Genomic DNA, 17,919 nt, shown 5'->3' on the forward strand with positions numbered 1-17,919 from the left:
CATACAACGTTATAAGTTATATCGTAAGGCTACATAACGTTATACGTTATGACGTAATATTACATAACGTTATACGTTATACCGTAATACTACATATCGTTATACGTTATATCGTAATGCTCCATAACGTTATACGTTATATCGTAATACTATATAATGTTATACGTTATAAGGTAATACTACATAGCGTTATACCTTATAATGTAAAACTATATATTGTCATACGTTATAACGTAATACTACATAACGCTTTACGTTATAACGTAACAGTACATAACGTTATACGTTATATCGTAATACTACATAGTGTTATACGTTGTATCGTAATGCTACATAGCGTTATACGTTATATCGTATTACTATATAACGTTATACGGTATAATGTAATACTGCATAACGTTATACGTTACAACGTAATAGCACATACCGTTATACGTTATATCTTAATACTACATATCGTTATACGTTATATCGTCATACTACATATCGTTATAAGTTATATCGTATCACCATATAACGTTATACGTTATATCGTAGTACTACATAACGCTACAGGTTATAATCTAATACTACATAACGTTATACGTTATAACGTAATACTAAATCACGTTATACGTTGTGTCGTATTGCTACATAACGTTATACTTTATATCGTAATACTATATAACGTTTTACGTTATAAGGTAATACTACATAGCGTTATGCGTTATAACGTAATAGTAGGTAATGTTATACGTTATATCGTAATAGCATATAATGTTAAACGTTATACCGTAATACTACATATCGTTATGCGTTATATCGTAATGCTACATAACGTTATACGTTATATCGTAATACTATATAACGTTATACCTTATAACGTAATACTACATATCGTTATACGTTATAAGGTAATACTGCATAGCGTTATGTGTTATACGGTAATACGACATATCGTTATACGCTATAACGTAATAGTACATAACGTTATACGATATATCGTAATACTATATAACGTTATTTGATATATTATAATACTATATAACGTTATTCGTTATATCGTAATACTACATATTGTTATACGTTATAACAAATTACCATATAACGTTATACGTTTTAACGTAATACTATACAACGTTATACGTGATATCGTAATACTACATGACGTTATGCGTTATAACGTAATACTATATAACGTTATACGCTATATCGTAATAGTACATAACGTCATACGTTATATCGTAATACTGCATAACGTTATACGTTATATCGTAATACTACATATTGTTATACAGTATAACAAATTACCATATAACGTTATACGTATTAACTTAATACTATACAACGTTATACGTGATATCGTAATACTACATGACGTTATGCGTTATAACGTAATACTATATAACGTTATACGCTATATTGTAATACTACATATCGTTATACGTTATAATGAATTACCATATAACATTATACGTTATAACGTAATACTATATAACGTTATACCGTTTATCGTAGTACTACATAACGTTATACGTTATAACGTAGTACCATATAATGTTATACTAATATTTAGGAGCTAGACTCATTAGATCAGATAAATATCGTTAGTACTTATTAGCAGCAGCACAAGCAGGCAAACACCAATGTAGACAAAGATCAAAGTAATTTCGCTGTCCGCTTCCAAAAGCGATATCTTTCGATCAGGTTTTGTTTAATAATAAAGCTACTTGACCGAGATAAGAAACGTTAGACGACATTCGTCGATAACGTGAATTCTTACAAGCATTCAAACAAATGATTAGCCTGTGAGATTTCGATCAAACTCACACACAGTAGCATTCGGACGGATCAAACAATATAATAGTAAAATTGTCTGCGTCGAATAGCGTTCTCTTCCGGACGGAATTTTTCACAAGCTCTTTGTTCTCGTTAGCGTGGAAACAATGTACTGTTTCATCGCGCGGATTGACGTGTGAAAAGACGTGAAGCACGGAAGCGATAGCTACGTTAATCAAAGTACGCCTCGCACAAGGATAGGAGTTACTGAAGAACAGAACTAGAGATCGAAGGTGGCCCAAAGTATTCTCGCGCCACTCGACCCAATTTCCTACTTCGTCGTGTAATTACCAAGCGAATAATCAAGTTACCATGTAGTCGTCTGCTTCGAAGACAAACGACCGAGCACCAATTCCACGTCTCCGCTTCTATAGGCGCGAAAACAAACGCGTGTTATCGTAAACGACTTTCAACACTTCCAAGTCTTTCAGGAGTTCTAGAGTTTCGAATCATATTCCAGGTTGCTGGAATTCTGATAGTCTCAGAGAACATGGTATCGTTTCGAAACTGAGAGTCGAATACCTGTCGCTAATTATAATTCGTCGTAATTTTGTACTTTTTGGGATGTCATCGCTTAAATGTCACTGACAGAAAGAGTCGATGCGATATCAATCGCGTTATATACACACGATGCATGAAATGAGAAATTTGATGGAACGTGGACATCGCATGAGTATCGACGATCCATATCGTCACGCGCAGTTGAATCTTTGATGATCACGTCGATTTCGCGATTCTCTGTAGAACGAGAGGAGAAAGAACAAAAGAAGAAGGAAGAAGAAACGTGATCGTTCAAAGACGCATCGATGTCCACGCTACTCTCCGTCCTGTCATCGCAGTATAAAACACCGGCTGAAAAAGGAGCGCTGAATAGCCGATGCCTGACTAAAAACTGGACTTACTCTCGTTACACGATGCTAAAGAAACGAAGCAGTTGGCTGCGATGCGGTGCAGGTGGGTTACCAGATGGCTAGAACGGAAACAGTAAAGATAAGCCGAACAAAAGGAGTACGATGACAGCTTAATGATAGGAAATATGGGGCAAACTCGGATACGCGGGTCATGGTGCATATTAATATCTTTCTAAGATAAGAGCTGCAATATGTGGCCAACGGATGATGTTACGTTCACGGCTGGACCTCGCAATAGTAAGAAATCAATCGCAGAACAGAGAACGTCGTAATTTTTCATCCATAGAAGTTTAAGAATTTCGAGTTAAAAAGTTTCAGTGTTGCATTGATGAATTGAGCTTTTTATAACTCTTGGATTTAAAGAACCTATTACGGTAAGAACTGAATTATATTCCAGAGTCTTTACACGGTGTTTTGATGTGTTAACTGAAACCAGGTAACCTGGTTTTGCCCATACTTTCTATATACAGTATAAAAAACGTCATTTAGTCTTCATTCCTGTTTGCTATCATTGGAAGAAAATGTTATATTTCTTTCTTTATATATTTTGTGACGAACTCTTCATTCGTTCCAAGCCATAAGACGAGTGAATACATTTCATTATATTATATTGCATTATAATGTAATATATTATGTTGTACGTGTTAAGGAGGGCTACGACACCCTTATTTATAATTGTTGTTCAATAATGATTAATATGATTTATGTCTATATTTGTGAAGATTATATATATATATATATTTCTCTCTTTAATGGACAGTATTTTGGAATTGTGATAAGGGTTGTATTAGAATAAAGTAGGTACAAAAGAAGATAATGTGTTTTCTACCCTTTGCTGTCTACAACTATTATTGATTGGCGTTTTTTAAGTATATTTATTAATTGTAAAACGAAGATATTAAAAAAAAAAATAGGGTAAATGTGGTTCCGACCGGGATCGAACCGGCGACCTTCTGCGTGTAAAGCAGATGTGATAACCGCTACACCACGGAACCCGCTGGTAGTGAAATGCAGTTTTTTGTTAACATGAATCTACTCCACCATTATTTTACCAATATATTTATATTATATTGTACAAGATTTTTATTTACAAATAACATCTAATATAAAAATTATACAACATTAGAAATTATAACAATCAACTAAGGAATTTTTAATTCAAAATTACTTACCCCAGTTACCACCAGATGGCAGCACATCGCTGATAAAAGATAAAATTCTATAATTGTAACGCCGTGGGATTGACTAAGTATAGAATAGCCTGATATTAAATGGGACTTCATGTCTCACATTTTGAACTATCGATCTCGGGAAGAATCACATATCTTGAAACGAACAATATTTTATTGTTAATATTATTGTCAATATTTAAGATTCTCAACATTATTATATATATTAAGAGACCATCTAAAGTCTGGGCGATCAATATATACTGTCAATAGAATGTTGAGAACCTTAAATATTGACAATAATGTTGATAGTCTGAACGCTCCTATAGATCCTTTGTGATTTGCTACAGGGAATATAGGAATTATCGCGTGACATTCTGTAATACAGATCGTTCAGAACTATGCACCATAAAATAATTAAAATCTTAGTAAAATCATTGAATAAATTGAAAAAATGGATATCACATTATTTTTACTAAATTTTTAACACAAAAAGCAAAATTGAAATTTATTATATAAGAGAAAAATATAAATTATGTATTGATTAAATTACATAGAATTTAATGACAGATAAGGACTATAAGAAAAGATAATAGGGATATGGTTAATTATAGATTTTTATTACTTGTATAAATGGTATAAAGTCGAATACAATTAACAAAATGATGTTCCGGATGGCGGAGCTGATACATTTTGCAATAAACATAGTTCTATTTTTTTTTGTCTTATTAATTAATAGAAAACTCAGTATACATATCAGAAAATATTTTCCTGTCAAACGAATCAATCTGAATATTATATACGGCGGGCACCACGCTCCTATTGCATCCGGGTTTGTACTTAAAAATAAATACTACTACCTACTAAGAAAAAAGATCTCTTTCTTTTACATTTAAAAAGGCACGATAACGACTAGGTAGAAATAAATGGTACGCCAAAAATAGTTATTCGCTGAAAAGATTGTTCGTGCTTCTTATCCAATAAAGCAGCAACTCTGATATAACAGACAAATAAGTTTTGTACGAAGTGCAAATATGTAAATGCAATAATCGTTTCAATCTTCGTGAAACTCTTCATTAAGTTTGATTTAAACATTATATTACAGAATATTTTCTCATATGTAGTACATATCTCTATAAATATAAAGTACTAACATGTGTCGTGAATTCTGTTTTTAATCTCTTCTTTATTGTTTTCTTAAGCAAAATATATCATTCGAAACTTTATATGAATTCTTTATATTAATGAAACTTCTGAGATTTGGTTTCTAAACCAAATTCTCTCAAGTGCTTTTTCTGTGTACCTTTTTTTAAGCATTTTTAAAAACGTGCTGTTAGAATTCTTGAGATTATTTTGTGGACTTATTTTCACATAAGGCGACAAAATTCTTCTCCTTGAGGATCACCCTGAAACAAAAAAAGGACCATATTTATGTAGACAAAAATATCAAGATGGATACCTAAATTAAAATTGGATTGCTCAATGAATCCAACTGGCATGATGTGATTATATTATGTCATTATATATATTATTCGACAATTATTAGTTACAGAATCTTAAGCCAATATTAATGAATGTTAATTTTTTTATGAAGAAATTTATGAGAGAAATAAATATTGTACGTTTATTCTTACATGCGTATAAAGATATACACACGTGCATATATTAAAAATATACACGCACATAATATTTACTTTATTGGTAAGAAATATATAACTATTTTATTACTGACGCAGGCAATTCGTATATTTTAATGGAACCTTTTATTCTGTAAATTAAATTTAACGAATGATATATATGTACTTTTGAAACGATGAAATCGTTTGATGAATATTTCTATCAACTGATTTCATTTAGTTAATACCAAACTTTTCTGGAAAAATGTTAAAATAATGTTTATGCATGCATCACATCGGCGAAATTTTCTAATAAGCCTCTATAAATACAAATGAAAAATAATTTTTTTTATTTTTATATATAAAAAAAGATGTTGATTCGTATAAATTTCAACCAATTCAATAAGTGAATATAACAGCAATAAAATGATGGACTATATGTTAATAACTTTTTAGTATTTTAACGTTTTAGTTGATATAAGTATAAATAAGTAAGAATACCAATAGTATTGTGTTAATAACAATATCGATGATAATGAAAAATGTTGAACAATAACGGTATATTTATATGTATGATGAGTTTGTTTAAATATATATCTTAAAGACAATGTGGTTAACTAATGAGATGTTTATATTTTAACCAAAAATTACATTATATTCTTAACACTCATGATGTTTTAGTTAAGCGTGAGCATGAAAATAAAGTGCTGTGAAGAAGAAAACACAAAGCAAATAATTTCTTTTACTTAAAGCGCGAATGACATTGATCATCGACGACTATTTTAACGTTCGATAAGTAGAAAACTTACATAAATTGACCCATCAGAACCGTTCGCTCGCCCACTTAATATGGGTAGAGATATCTTCTCTATGGAATAAGAAGATTCGTTGATGATACATATCCCGATTTTATTTTATATTTAAAATATTAAATCTAACAATAAAATCAATTTAAAGAAAACTTAAAGAAATTTTGTATAAGAATTTTATAAAAATAAATGATAAGAAAATCAAAATGTTTTATAGCCACATTGTCTTCATTAACTAAATACAATTACAAAAAAGAAACAATTTTTCAAAATAATAAGATCATTAATTATTTTGTAATTGATTTTTAAGTTTTCATTGCAACTATGGACATTGATACAGTAACAATTTTTAAAGGTCGTATTTATGATATTTCTCACTTATATTTTCAATGTTCTTATTGATATCATTACTGATTAAAATAATATTAAAATATTTTTAAAAACATATAACGCTAATACTTATTCCTAAACAAGAAAATAAACCTCTTAAGATTTGGTTTAGCTGGATAAAAAAAAGAATAAGCCGAATTAAGATCGACTATCATAATGTGTATAATTCTATAATCTCTATCTTAATATTATATCTGCATATCTATACATACCTGTTGATGGTGAAGTTCTTCCGAAGGTCGAAAACCCAAGTTTTCCCTATGTCGGGATAGAGATGTAGATAATTGTTGTCTTTTACACTCTGAAGTAGCTATTTCCTATTTGAACAATAAAATATTAAAGATATTCTTTACATTCATTAAATAACACAGTAGTAACAAAATGTAAGAAATACTCACTTCGCCGTCGTTGTTAAGAAGTGTAGTTGTCATAATATCTGATGTAAACCATTTTTGGCCTTTCATAACAATATTTGATGGTGGTTCATGAGTGGCACCAATATCAGCAGACCACACCATTACAGTTGCACCTGCTTCTAATTTTGCAGTACGATGGAACTTAAATACTGTTTCCAGAGAACCAGCTTTACGAATAATTTGCCAACCACTAAGTCCTATTTCCTATAAAAAATAAAAATAAATTGAAAACGTTAAATATAGTATGATAGAATTATTGAACATGCTGAAATACTTTATTCAGTGCTAAACATCTTACTTTATTGCCTTTATTGGTGAGTTTGACAAATCGTCCTTGAGGATCAGCTTCTGTAATTTCTATGTCCCCTCTAGATGTTCCAGATACACTATAATCAGTACTACTACGTTCTTCACTTTCCTCTAACAAAGTGCGTTTTCGTTTTCCACCTCTTAACGGCGTATGTCTTGAAGGAGTAGTCCTACCACTAGACGCTGTTGAACTTGACTGTACAGGCATGATGTTTAATCTGTAAATAAATAAATAAGAAATATTTACAAAATTCTTTTTCATTTAATGCTTGTAACTACATTGTATTACAATATATAAAATTTATAAATATTTTTATAGAACATTAACTGTATTACCTGGCTTCTTCAGATTCTAAAAGTTTTCGATATGCTGCAATTTCCAAATCAAGAGCAACCTTGATATCCATAAGATCTTGATATTCTTGTATTTGTTGAGCCATTTCATCACGTATACGTGCTAACTCTGCTTCCAAAGATGCTACATTTTCTGCGTGACGGGCCTTCTCATTTTCACGTAAATTTTCTAAATCCCTATATTTATATTTGTACAATAAATTTAAATTTATCCTATATTTAAATTATTACAACTTGTACAATAGCTTAAAATACTTAAAATTTATTACATAAAAATATAAATTCAATTAATTCATAATAAATTACCTTATTCGTGCACTAAAAGCATTATTTGATGCTTCCAATTCATTGATTCTTTGATTAAGTGTATCAATCCTTGTTCTTGTTTGCCTTAATTCCTCAACAGCTAAACTTGCTGCTCCACTGTTACGTTGGGCATGGGCTGCCAAATTTTTAATTTTATTTTCATATAACAATTCAATTTCTTCTCTGTTAGCTCGCATTTGAGCTTCATATTGATCTCGTAATTCGTGCAAAGACTTTTGCATTTTAGCTTCATATTCCTCAGCAAGACGACCATCTATTTCAGAGATTTCAAGCTAGAATAAAATATAGTAAAAATGGACAATCATACAGAAACATTTATACTAAATATACCTATAACTATGTGGTTATTTTCTAACTAAATACCCTCAAATACAAACCTGTCTCTTTGTTCGTGTTTCCGTTAATTCTTGTTGATACATTTGGTCTTTGAAGCTAATATCTTCCTTTAAACTTTGAATATTATTTTCAAGAACAATACGTTGTAGAGTTTCTTCTCCCAGATGTTTACGGGAATCTTCTAATAATGCCTTCAATTTCTCTACTTCTTGTTCTAGTTCATTTCTCCTTTCAGTATCCTTTTTACGTTCTGCTTGACACTGATTATATTGTGATTGTAAATCATTATAGCGTGTTTCATATAATAATGAATTTCTTTCTGCAACTTGTAACTCCACTAACTTTTTATCTAATCTGAGAAAACCATAGAAAATATTTACAAAATTTATTAGTTAAAAAATATTTAAAATACAGTTATAGATTTTAGATATTTTAATATTATAATATTAATATTTAATATCATAATATAATATATTAAAATATTATAATCTATATATAATAAAATGTATAATATCATATTATATTTAAATATAATATCTAAAACTTTCATAACTCAACAGGGCAATCTCATGCATTGTTCTCCATTTATGTATTAAAAATATTAAATTTGACATTGTATAATACAAAAAATCTTTTCATATTTCTTTTCTAAGTATGTATATATATAATAAATTCCATGAAAAAATTTTAATCGTTTAAGACATTGGTAGTCGAAAACGAGAGAGCTTTGGTGTTTCTATTTCAGGCAACGACCCACATCGAGAATTTTATTTTGTACAACGATGTTTCGAAAAGTTTTAATATTTCGTTATTTTAAAATGTACAGTATATTAGACTCGTAAAATATAATATTTATCAATATGATATAAAAATGTGATAAATAAAATAAAATGTAGTAAATAAAAAACTAATTCAAATATTCAATTAAAAAATAAGTATATAAAATTGAAAACGATTCCCTGGAATGAATTAAAATTTACAAGCTACATATATAAATTTTACCCATGACACGATTTTACCACAAAAACGCTAGGTTTGGATCATCATACGAAAACAAGTATTTTACAACTCTATCAATGTCACTTCCTTCACCAAGAAGCATTTTTTTTTATGACTGCTATATAGCCAACATTGACAATGTATGTATACATATATGTTACATATAGTTTCATCATAATGATAACTGCAGTAAATTTTGAAGTTCGATAAAAAAAAGATTGGGAAAATTAAAAATATTACATATTTCGAATTTTTTAACGACTGGCTTACACTTTGTGATAAACAAAAGCTGAATATAAATCCGGACGCTAAAACCCTCAGCAGTCGCGTTCAAAAACATAGTGGAGATATTCCGTTAAACAAAACACAAGCAAATATATACATATGTACTATATTGATATTCCTCAAAATATACTATGTATGTAAACTACAAAGAGTCAAAGTTTCAGTCCAACCGAAACATTAGTTTTTCATTTTATTACTTGTGTTTATTCATAAAAATATAAACTATTAAATTTTCAATATTTCATAATATTAAATATATGTTTACAATAAATCTAAAGACATTTCTACATACTATATGTATATATATACATATTTTTATTCGTTTCTGTCTTTCAGCCTGTTAAACAAAGTAATATGTATTTCCCGCTTCTCGTTTCTCGTTTTACTCGTATTTTTATCGATTGCTCAAACGCTTGCTCGAAAGGAGGTCAATGTTTTTAGTCGAGGTTATACATGCGGTTGAAGATGACATCACCGCCGCATAGTAAACGTGACACAATCGCTCGTAGTAACGTCACGTTTCAAGTTAGTTAGGCACACCCAAATATTCCGAAAATTTTATAACGAATTTTATCAATGGAACATCATACTCTTGAAAATTTCTTTCAACTACGTTCTGGCAATATATATTTCGGAAAAATAAACATAAGGAATTGATATTCGGTTATAAAGAATACTATAGATAACTACTACAGACAAACTTCGTGGTGTATTTTCTTTAGATTAGAATGTAACAAATTAAAAAAAGAGAGAAGTAAACGAACGTACAAATTCTTTTCACAAATATATATCTATACTCATATTTTGATAAAACTATATAAATGCTATAAATGAATTTCTATTGCATTAACATACTATAAAAATCCCATTTATGTTTGATGTTTCTTAGATATCTACCCTAGTTATAGCAATCAATATTTATAGTGTCATTTGACTTATAGTGAAGCACACTTAAGTGAAGTGCATAATACATGTAATAAAAAAATGTAACTAAACAATTTGTATCAATAAATATATACAATGGCTTAACTCTGAATTAAGTTAAGAGTCATTAAATTAACATTGAACCAATGTATAAAGCATTTGCATATCATTACACATGTTTACCATTCATTAATGTATACAAGCAAATGTAGGAGTAATAATAATTCTAACATGCAAATGTTGAAGTATAATGTACGTCTATATATCGAAATACATTTTGTAAATATAAAAATAGACAATTATAAAATACATTACTTCCTGATATCCTTGTATTTAATTCTAATAATTTCTTAAACATGTATTATCTTCTTTCAATTCCATATATTTTATTTACAAATATACTTTACTTTGTTATTAGAGAACAAAATTTTTTTCTTAAGTATCAACATTAATTTTATCATTTTCTTCGGCAAACTCATTCAAATATCGTTACATTTTAATTGGTGATATGAAATTTATAAATAACGTTGAAATCAGATAGAAAATATATCTAATGAGCCGTGTGTAAATAACCCTTACAGAATCAACCATTTATTTTTATAAATTTCGGAAATATTTATTGCGAAACAATAATACTATTTGCAAAAATATATTATCAACTATAAATATAAGTATACCTCTATCATAACTTTCCGAATGATCACCTCCATCTATACCCCTAATTTTCCAATATTTTTAAATAACACGTAATAAAATGCAAATTATATACAATATATACATAAAATATAAATACAAATCAAACGGTTTCGAGCTCGTAAACATAGCCGGAATCAACGCTAAAACATGAGACATGCTGGTTACAAGAAATCGTAAATTTCACAATCGCCTCGGCCTCGTCCCTTTGAAATCAGGCTTGCATCGATTCATACGTATTTCCGAGACGCATTATCACTCGACCAGAATAAAACTAAATGTGACTTACGTGGACTTGAGCTCCTCATTATTATCCCATAACCGTTTGGTATCAATCTCTAGCTTCGCTCGCTCTCTCGCAGTGTCATCCAATAGTTTCCTTGCATCGGACAATTCATGCTCGTACATAGATTTTATATTAGATACTTCGCGGGTGATAGTCTCCTGGGTCGTCTGTACCTCCCGCGTAAGTCTCGAATTCTCGGTTTCCAAATGTCGTACTTTGTCAATGTAGCAAGCCAACCGGTCATTTAGATTCTGTAAATCTTGCTTTTCCTGAAGACGTGAATAACGGGTCGGACTCAAAGGACTCCCTGGTCGCTGGCCGATCGGCGTTGACGTGCTGAATTGTGACGACTGCACGTTGCCACTCGAACTCGCCGCTGTGCTCTTCTTCGTTGCCTTCGTTGACATTTTGTTTCACAATAAATCAATTTTTTTATTGCACTATCACTCGCCCTGGCACTATCAAATCATCAATTTGATGCACAGTAACACCGTGTCCGTGAAAGACGCTTTCAGCGAATTTAAAAATCTACCGAAGCCCAAATCCTCTTGCCTCGGTCAACGGAAGAACTGTTTAGCGGTGACGCCAACGTTAACGAAGCAACCTCCTTATGTGCATCTTTATATTGCGTTAGTAAACGCAACGAGGCAAAGCGATAGGTTACGTCCGAGTATACACAACGCTCGCTGACCAATAGCGTGTCATTTCCTTCTAAGTCCCCGCCAATAGCGGAACGTTTAACCACTAGTGAAACGCGTCGACATCTTTGACTTTTACTAGAAAACCTGTATAAAAAGAAGGGAAATATGAAAGTTTTGATTTTATATATATGTATAATAAAACTTGCTGGTATTTAAATAAATTGCCAGATTTTAAATTTAGTTTTTTTATACAGAGGTTATGTAAAATTTAAATATATATAAAAATAGTGATATAAATTAAGAGTTCTTATTATAATTTTATACATTAGATCTTATTGCTAAATCATTTTTGTTGTTTTACAATGTAGATTTTCTTATATCTGATTAAATATTTCAAGGATACCATAACGAGTTGTTTATTATCCGGTAATCTTGAATTACATAAGTAGAGATAATATAAATAAATAGTTTCTATAAACAGTTCACAATGCTTATAAATTTCATGCATTTATACTCATATATTTAGAATTCAATGTTAATTTAAAGAAAAGATATCATATATCTATATTAAAATATTCTGCATACTTTAATGTGATAATAATAATCTATTTTACTCATATGATTTAATACTGAAGGTAATCAAGAACGCTAACGAGTTTCCACACAACTTCTGATTTCTGATAGTAAGATTTGTGACGTATAACGGTGATTAAAATGTGAATATGCTTGTAGTAGTAGTAGGGAATGGTAATACATGTATGAAAATGTAACAATATAACTTTTAAGCATGTGCTTCTTCTATAATTTTTATGATCTAGAAATTAAGTTTCTATGCCAGAATAATTTTTTAACTTGTTAATAGTTTATGCATATATTTATTTTTGTTTCTTAAATTATCTTGAAATACGTTATAAATAACTTCCGTTCAGCATTTAGTTTTTAAATATCTACTAGGGGGCAGTAGAGTAGAAACTTTTAAATTGTCTGTAATAGTAACTGTATCTAGATTTAGACGTTAGTATCTTCGAATACGTGAATATTATACAAAAAATAAACAATTTATATTTAAGGTGGTATTCATATAACATAAATGATCTTTAAATATCAATGATCAAAGTGAAATTTAATATACATCAAGAAATTATGTATTTGTTGAGAAACAACTCACATATTTACAGATTGTGACAACGGTGTTTGCAAATAATAATAATAATATGTATCATAAAATTTCGTTACGATTTTAGGAACATTTAATTGGTATGACAACATTGTAATACTATTATTGGAAGCGAAGATCTCAAACGTCGTAAACAGAAAAACGTGAATATGTGTGATCTTATAGATTTAGATAGCCCTGACAGAAAGGGTTCATTAAGTTCAAGACTTGCATCGCCTTTAATACCAGCTCCTACAGATATTATATGTAATAACTATAATATTCGAATGAACGAAACAAGTTCTCTAATGATAGGAAAACGTGATAGTTTAGAAAATAATCCTTTTGATATGGTGCTACATAAAACTACGGAATATATTCAGAAAAAGGATGATCCTTTTGAAATAACTTTAGAAAAAGCATTGAAAGTAAAATGCAAAAAGAATACTTATTTAAGATCAGGTTCCTTTGATTTACCGGATAGTCGTGTTTCTAAGAAGAAAAATAGACAAAAGTTAAAACTGAATAAAACATTAGATGAGTTTTTAATTAATGACAAATTAAATCTAGACAATGCAAAAGCTAATAAAATAACTAGTAAAAGTATAATTGTTAATTCAGGTAATACTAATATATTAAGCAATAATTTTAAATCAGATAATGTTATACCTACCATTAATGTTCAAGATCTTGATTTATCCATCTTGAATCAATCTGTGATGAATGATACGTTATTTGAAGAAAACAGTGAATCAAATAAAAATGAAATAAAATCTATTTTACAAAAAGAAATGTTAGTTCCTAATGCAACTTTGAAAATTGCAAAATCTAGGCGTTCTTTTTCACAAGGAGGAACGTCTCCAAAGAAATCAGAATGTCCACATCAAATATCATTATCTGCATCATTAAGAACTAATTCTAATAGTGCAAGTAACATCTCTTCCCTAAATTCGCTTGACATGCTAAATGAAGGATTTTTAAAAAGTGATAGTGGAAGTTCCATATCTTCAAATTTGTCAAATATTTCTTCTATACCTAAATTAAATTCTGTTTCCTCAACTATTAGTTCATCACTAATGTTATCAAATGGAACTATGAATCGAACATTCCTAGAAAGTTGTTCGTCAGAAAGATCAGGAAATACAAAATTAACTGAAGGTGAAGATCATAATAAGGAAAGAGAATCTGCCTTATCACCAACAAAGAATTTAGAGATTTCTGTAGCAAATATATCAACAAGATCCTCATTGTCTGATTTAACAGACCGATTTAATAAACTTAAAGCAAGATTATCAGGGATTCACATTCCTCAAAATTGTACCAGTAATAAAGATGAACTCACATATAATTCTCCCAGTGATATAAAAGAATGTACAACTGTAACTGAAAAGAATGAAATGTGTGATATAAATAATAAGTTAATAGATGTTGATGTTTTCACACCAGACAGTAATTGTAGCAATGAACACTATAAAAGTACTATTTCAGATACATCGTCAGATTCTGTATTCCTTGTAAGTTTCCTAATTTATACATAAAAAATTATTTGTCAAAAACATTTCTTAGTTCATTTTTACTTTACAGGAAGGAAATAAGATTAATAAATCAATACTTCAGGAAGCAAAACTTCTTGCAAAAACTTTTGAAGAAATGGCCATAAAAACCAGTTCAGGCTGTAAGTCCTTATTATATTCAATATTTTTTAAATACATATAATAAGTACCACATCGATGTTGCTTATCAAAAATCTAATTCTCATTAACTTGTTTGGATAATGTTGATCTAATAAAATTTTAATACCGGAAAATGTAGCAAGAGTATATGATAAAAGAGATCGATAATTAAACCTTAAATAACTAAAACAAAAAAATATAAAAGAAAATATAGAAATGGTCGGTACTAGAATATACTTTTAAGATAAGCAAAATTGGTACTTAAATCTATACATAGTTTAAATATCCATTTGTAACAATAATTTAAAATGATATGTATTTTGCATTTTATTGTTTAGCAAGCATTGATGATCTCATTACAAGCAATCCTTCATGGACATTAGAGTTGTTGCCAGCATTTGATGATGAAACTTCAGAAAATTTAATTGAATTGCCTGTATCTCCTGATGGAGCTGGTTCAAAATCAAAAAATATAAAAGTTACAGAGAATAAAGATAATGAGTCATATAAAGATAGAAAAGACGAATTTAGTAATAAAATGAAAAAGGATGTGGAAGATTTAGAAATGGAACTCGTTGAACCAATATCAATGGAAAAACGTACTACAGCAGTAACACTTTTACTAGACCTTAAAAAATTAATCAAAACAGAAAAGAATATAGAAGCAAATAAATTATTGGAAAATTTGGAAAAAGTTTTAGGCATTAATTGTGAGAACAATACCGAATTATTAACTACTTATTTTAACACAACCAATAATTTATCAAAGAGTCCACCAAAATTAAGTAGTAATTTGGAAGTAATTAAAAATGTGGCAGAAAATAATATGGAATATAGTAAAGAAGGTAATTTGACTGGTGATTCAACAGAAAGTATTAAAGAATCAGTATTCTTTGAAGACATAAATTTGAATGATGTAAATACGAGTAAATGTATTGATAAACAAAAGTACTTAAATAATATAAATAATAAACTAAAATGTGAAACTTCAGGAATCGAAATAAATATTGAAAACATAAACAAAGAAAAAGATAAAAATGAGTTTAGTGCTCAAAAAATATCTGAAAACGATTCTTCTTGTAAACAGAAAAATAACAGTCCATTGAACGAAAAAGTGGTAATCGAACTGCTTGCAAACATAGGAAAATTAATATGTAGACAAACTGAAGAACATCCAACTTTGGATATACTTAAAAATTTAGAAAAGGTATTGAATGTTGCTTCCAATAATTGTAATGTTGATACAGATTCAAAAAGTAAGAATGATTATATAGAAATTCAACAAACTCCAAAAAAATCAAAACTAAAATCTGAAAACGAGAAGCAGTCATCGTTTCTATCGAAATCGGTTAATAGATTAAGTTTAAACTTAGGATCAAAAGTAAGCATAATACTATAAAAAAATTGCAAAATTTTAATAAATTGCCTAATAAATTAATATAGATAATGATGTCTATTTTAGAAGCAAACAATTAGTAAAAATTTTATTAGAAGAAGCGTATCTGTATCTCAAACACCACCAGTTAAAACTCAATCAGGTTCATTAATATCTACCAATAAAGATACATCTCAATTGAAGGAAGTAACAAAACGTTTTCCTAGTGATCCTGGTTTTGTTAGCCCAGTATTGAATAAAAAAGTCATTATAAATAACAATAAAAATCAATTACCAAGAGGTAATTTTTTGTTTTTGTAACATTGACAAGAAAAATATTTAAAATAATTAATTTATATCTCCTTTTAGATACACAAACTAAAACGGGAGCAACCTTAGATCTACAGAAAGAAAAAACTTCGATGATATGTACAGTTAAAAATAGATTGAAGAAGAAGACAGACATTGATATAATAAATAAAAAGGGGCCAATGAAAGCTATTCTTCCTATAGGAAATATGCAAAAAAGAGGTATATTATTAAATGAACAAAAAAAATTAATTTCTATTTTTCCTTATTATAATAATATTTTATTTGCCTTTTTTGCAGAAAATATTAATAAAAAAACGACTTCATCTATTGGAAATACAACACCACCTCATAAGATAATTAGTAGTACACCTAATTCCACAACCAACGGACTTCAACCAGTAAAAAAATCGCGATCTTCAAAACCGGTAGCTTCATCAACTCCAGATACTGAACATTCTAAAGCGCGAAAAGTACAATCGTACGTAGCTAACAGCCCAAAAAAACGTAACTTTTCTTGTGACATTTCACCAGTAACTACACGTGTAAATGTCAGTAATAACAGTGGTCTAAATAATAGTCCAAGAAGGTATGTTGAACTTATATTATATCTAAAAACTTAGAACAATAAAAAGTAATTTATTTTTTAGAAGTAATAAATTACCATCTCCAAAAAAAACGACACCTAAACGACGACCAACAGAATCTGGTATTCCAAAAGCACAAACACCTCCTATAAGCAAACGATTACATTCTTCATTTGAGGTCAAAAATGGAAACAATATCCAGCGAAGTCCGTTAAGGGATAGTAACAAACTTATCCATAAAGTAAAGCCGATCAATTTGGTATGTACAAAATCGTATCTTAATAATAATCATCCATATTTGTAAATAGTAATTAAATTATAATATTTTTTTAACAGATTTCAAAACTTCAGCGGCACAGTTTTACAAGTACAAATGTCATGGACAAAGAAAACAGCTATATTTAATTTATAAAATTCCTTTATAATTGATAATGGTTGTATTATTAAACATACATAAAGCTTTTTACAACGTGTGTATTTTTTACATTTACATTTTTTTACAGTGTTTTACAATAAAATATTTGAAACACGAAATA

The 17,919-nt window shown here is 29.2% G+C and overlaps 2 protein-coding genes and 1 non-coding gene across 4 annotated transcripts; 1 reads left to right on the top strand and 2 right to left on the bottom strand.

Moving 5' to 3' along the window:
• Positions 1 to 3,651: 3,651 nt before the first annotated feature.
• Trnav-uac lies at positions 3,652 to 3,724 on the bottom strand. Its single transcript has one exon. It is a non-coding gene; the product is annotated as a tRNA-Val (tRNA).
• A 773-nt stretch (positions 3,725 to 4,497) lies between these two features.
• Positions 4,498 to 12,257, bottom strand: LOC122573884 (lamin Dm0-like). 2 transcript variants are annotated; one of them, XM_043740825.1, is made up of 9 exons: positions 11,646 to 12,256; positions 8,497 to 8,809; positions 8,099 to 8,391; positions 7,775 to 7,969; positions 7,428 to 7,656; positions 7,112 to 7,333; positions 6,926 to 7,030; positions 6,324 to 6,382; positions 4,498 to 5,304 (listed from the first exon to the last, which is right to left on the bottom strand). In XM_043740825.1, the coding sequence occupies exons 1-8, from the start codon at positions 12,047 to 12,049 to the stop codon at positions 6,359 to 6,361; spliced, it is 1,785 nt and encodes a 594-aa protein (XP_043596760.1). In that variant the 5' UTR covers positions 12,050 to 12,256; the 3' UTR covers positions 4,498 to 5,304; positions 6,324 to 6,358. The 2 variants fall into 2 exon arrangements, with proteins under 2 accessions (XP_043596760.1, XP_043596759.1); XM_043740824.1 differs by lacking the exon at positions 6,324 to 6,382 and having other exon boundaries at positions 11,646 to 12,257.
• A 995-nt stretch (positions 12,258 to 13,252) lies between these two features.
• Positions 13,253 to 17,847, top strand: LOC122573882 (uncharacterized protein PF11_0213-like). The gene is made up of 8 exons (XM_043740822.1): positions 13,253 to 14,953; positions 15,024 to 15,114; positions 15,451 to 16,493; positions 16,575 to 16,788; positions 16,857 to 17,018; positions 17,097 to 17,385; positions 17,447 to 17,642; positions 17,720 to 17,847. The coding sequence occupies exons 1-8, from the start codon at positions 13,610 to 13,612 to the stop codon at positions 17,786 to 17,788; spliced, it is 3,408 nt and encodes a 1,135-aa protein (XP_043596757.1). The 5' UTR covers positions 13,253 to 13,609; the 3' UTR covers positions 17,789 to 17,847.
• The last annotated feature ends 72 nt before the right edge of the window (positions 17,848 to 17,919 follow it).

This window comes from Bombus pyrosoma, linkage group LG12 (genome assembly GCF_014825855.1).
Source record: "Bombus pyrosoma isolate SC7728 linkage group LG12, ASM1482585v1, whole genome shotgun sequence".
Classification (NCBI taxonomy): Eukaryota; Metazoa; Arthropoda; class Insecta; order Hymenoptera; family Apidae; genus Bombus; species Bombus pyrosoma.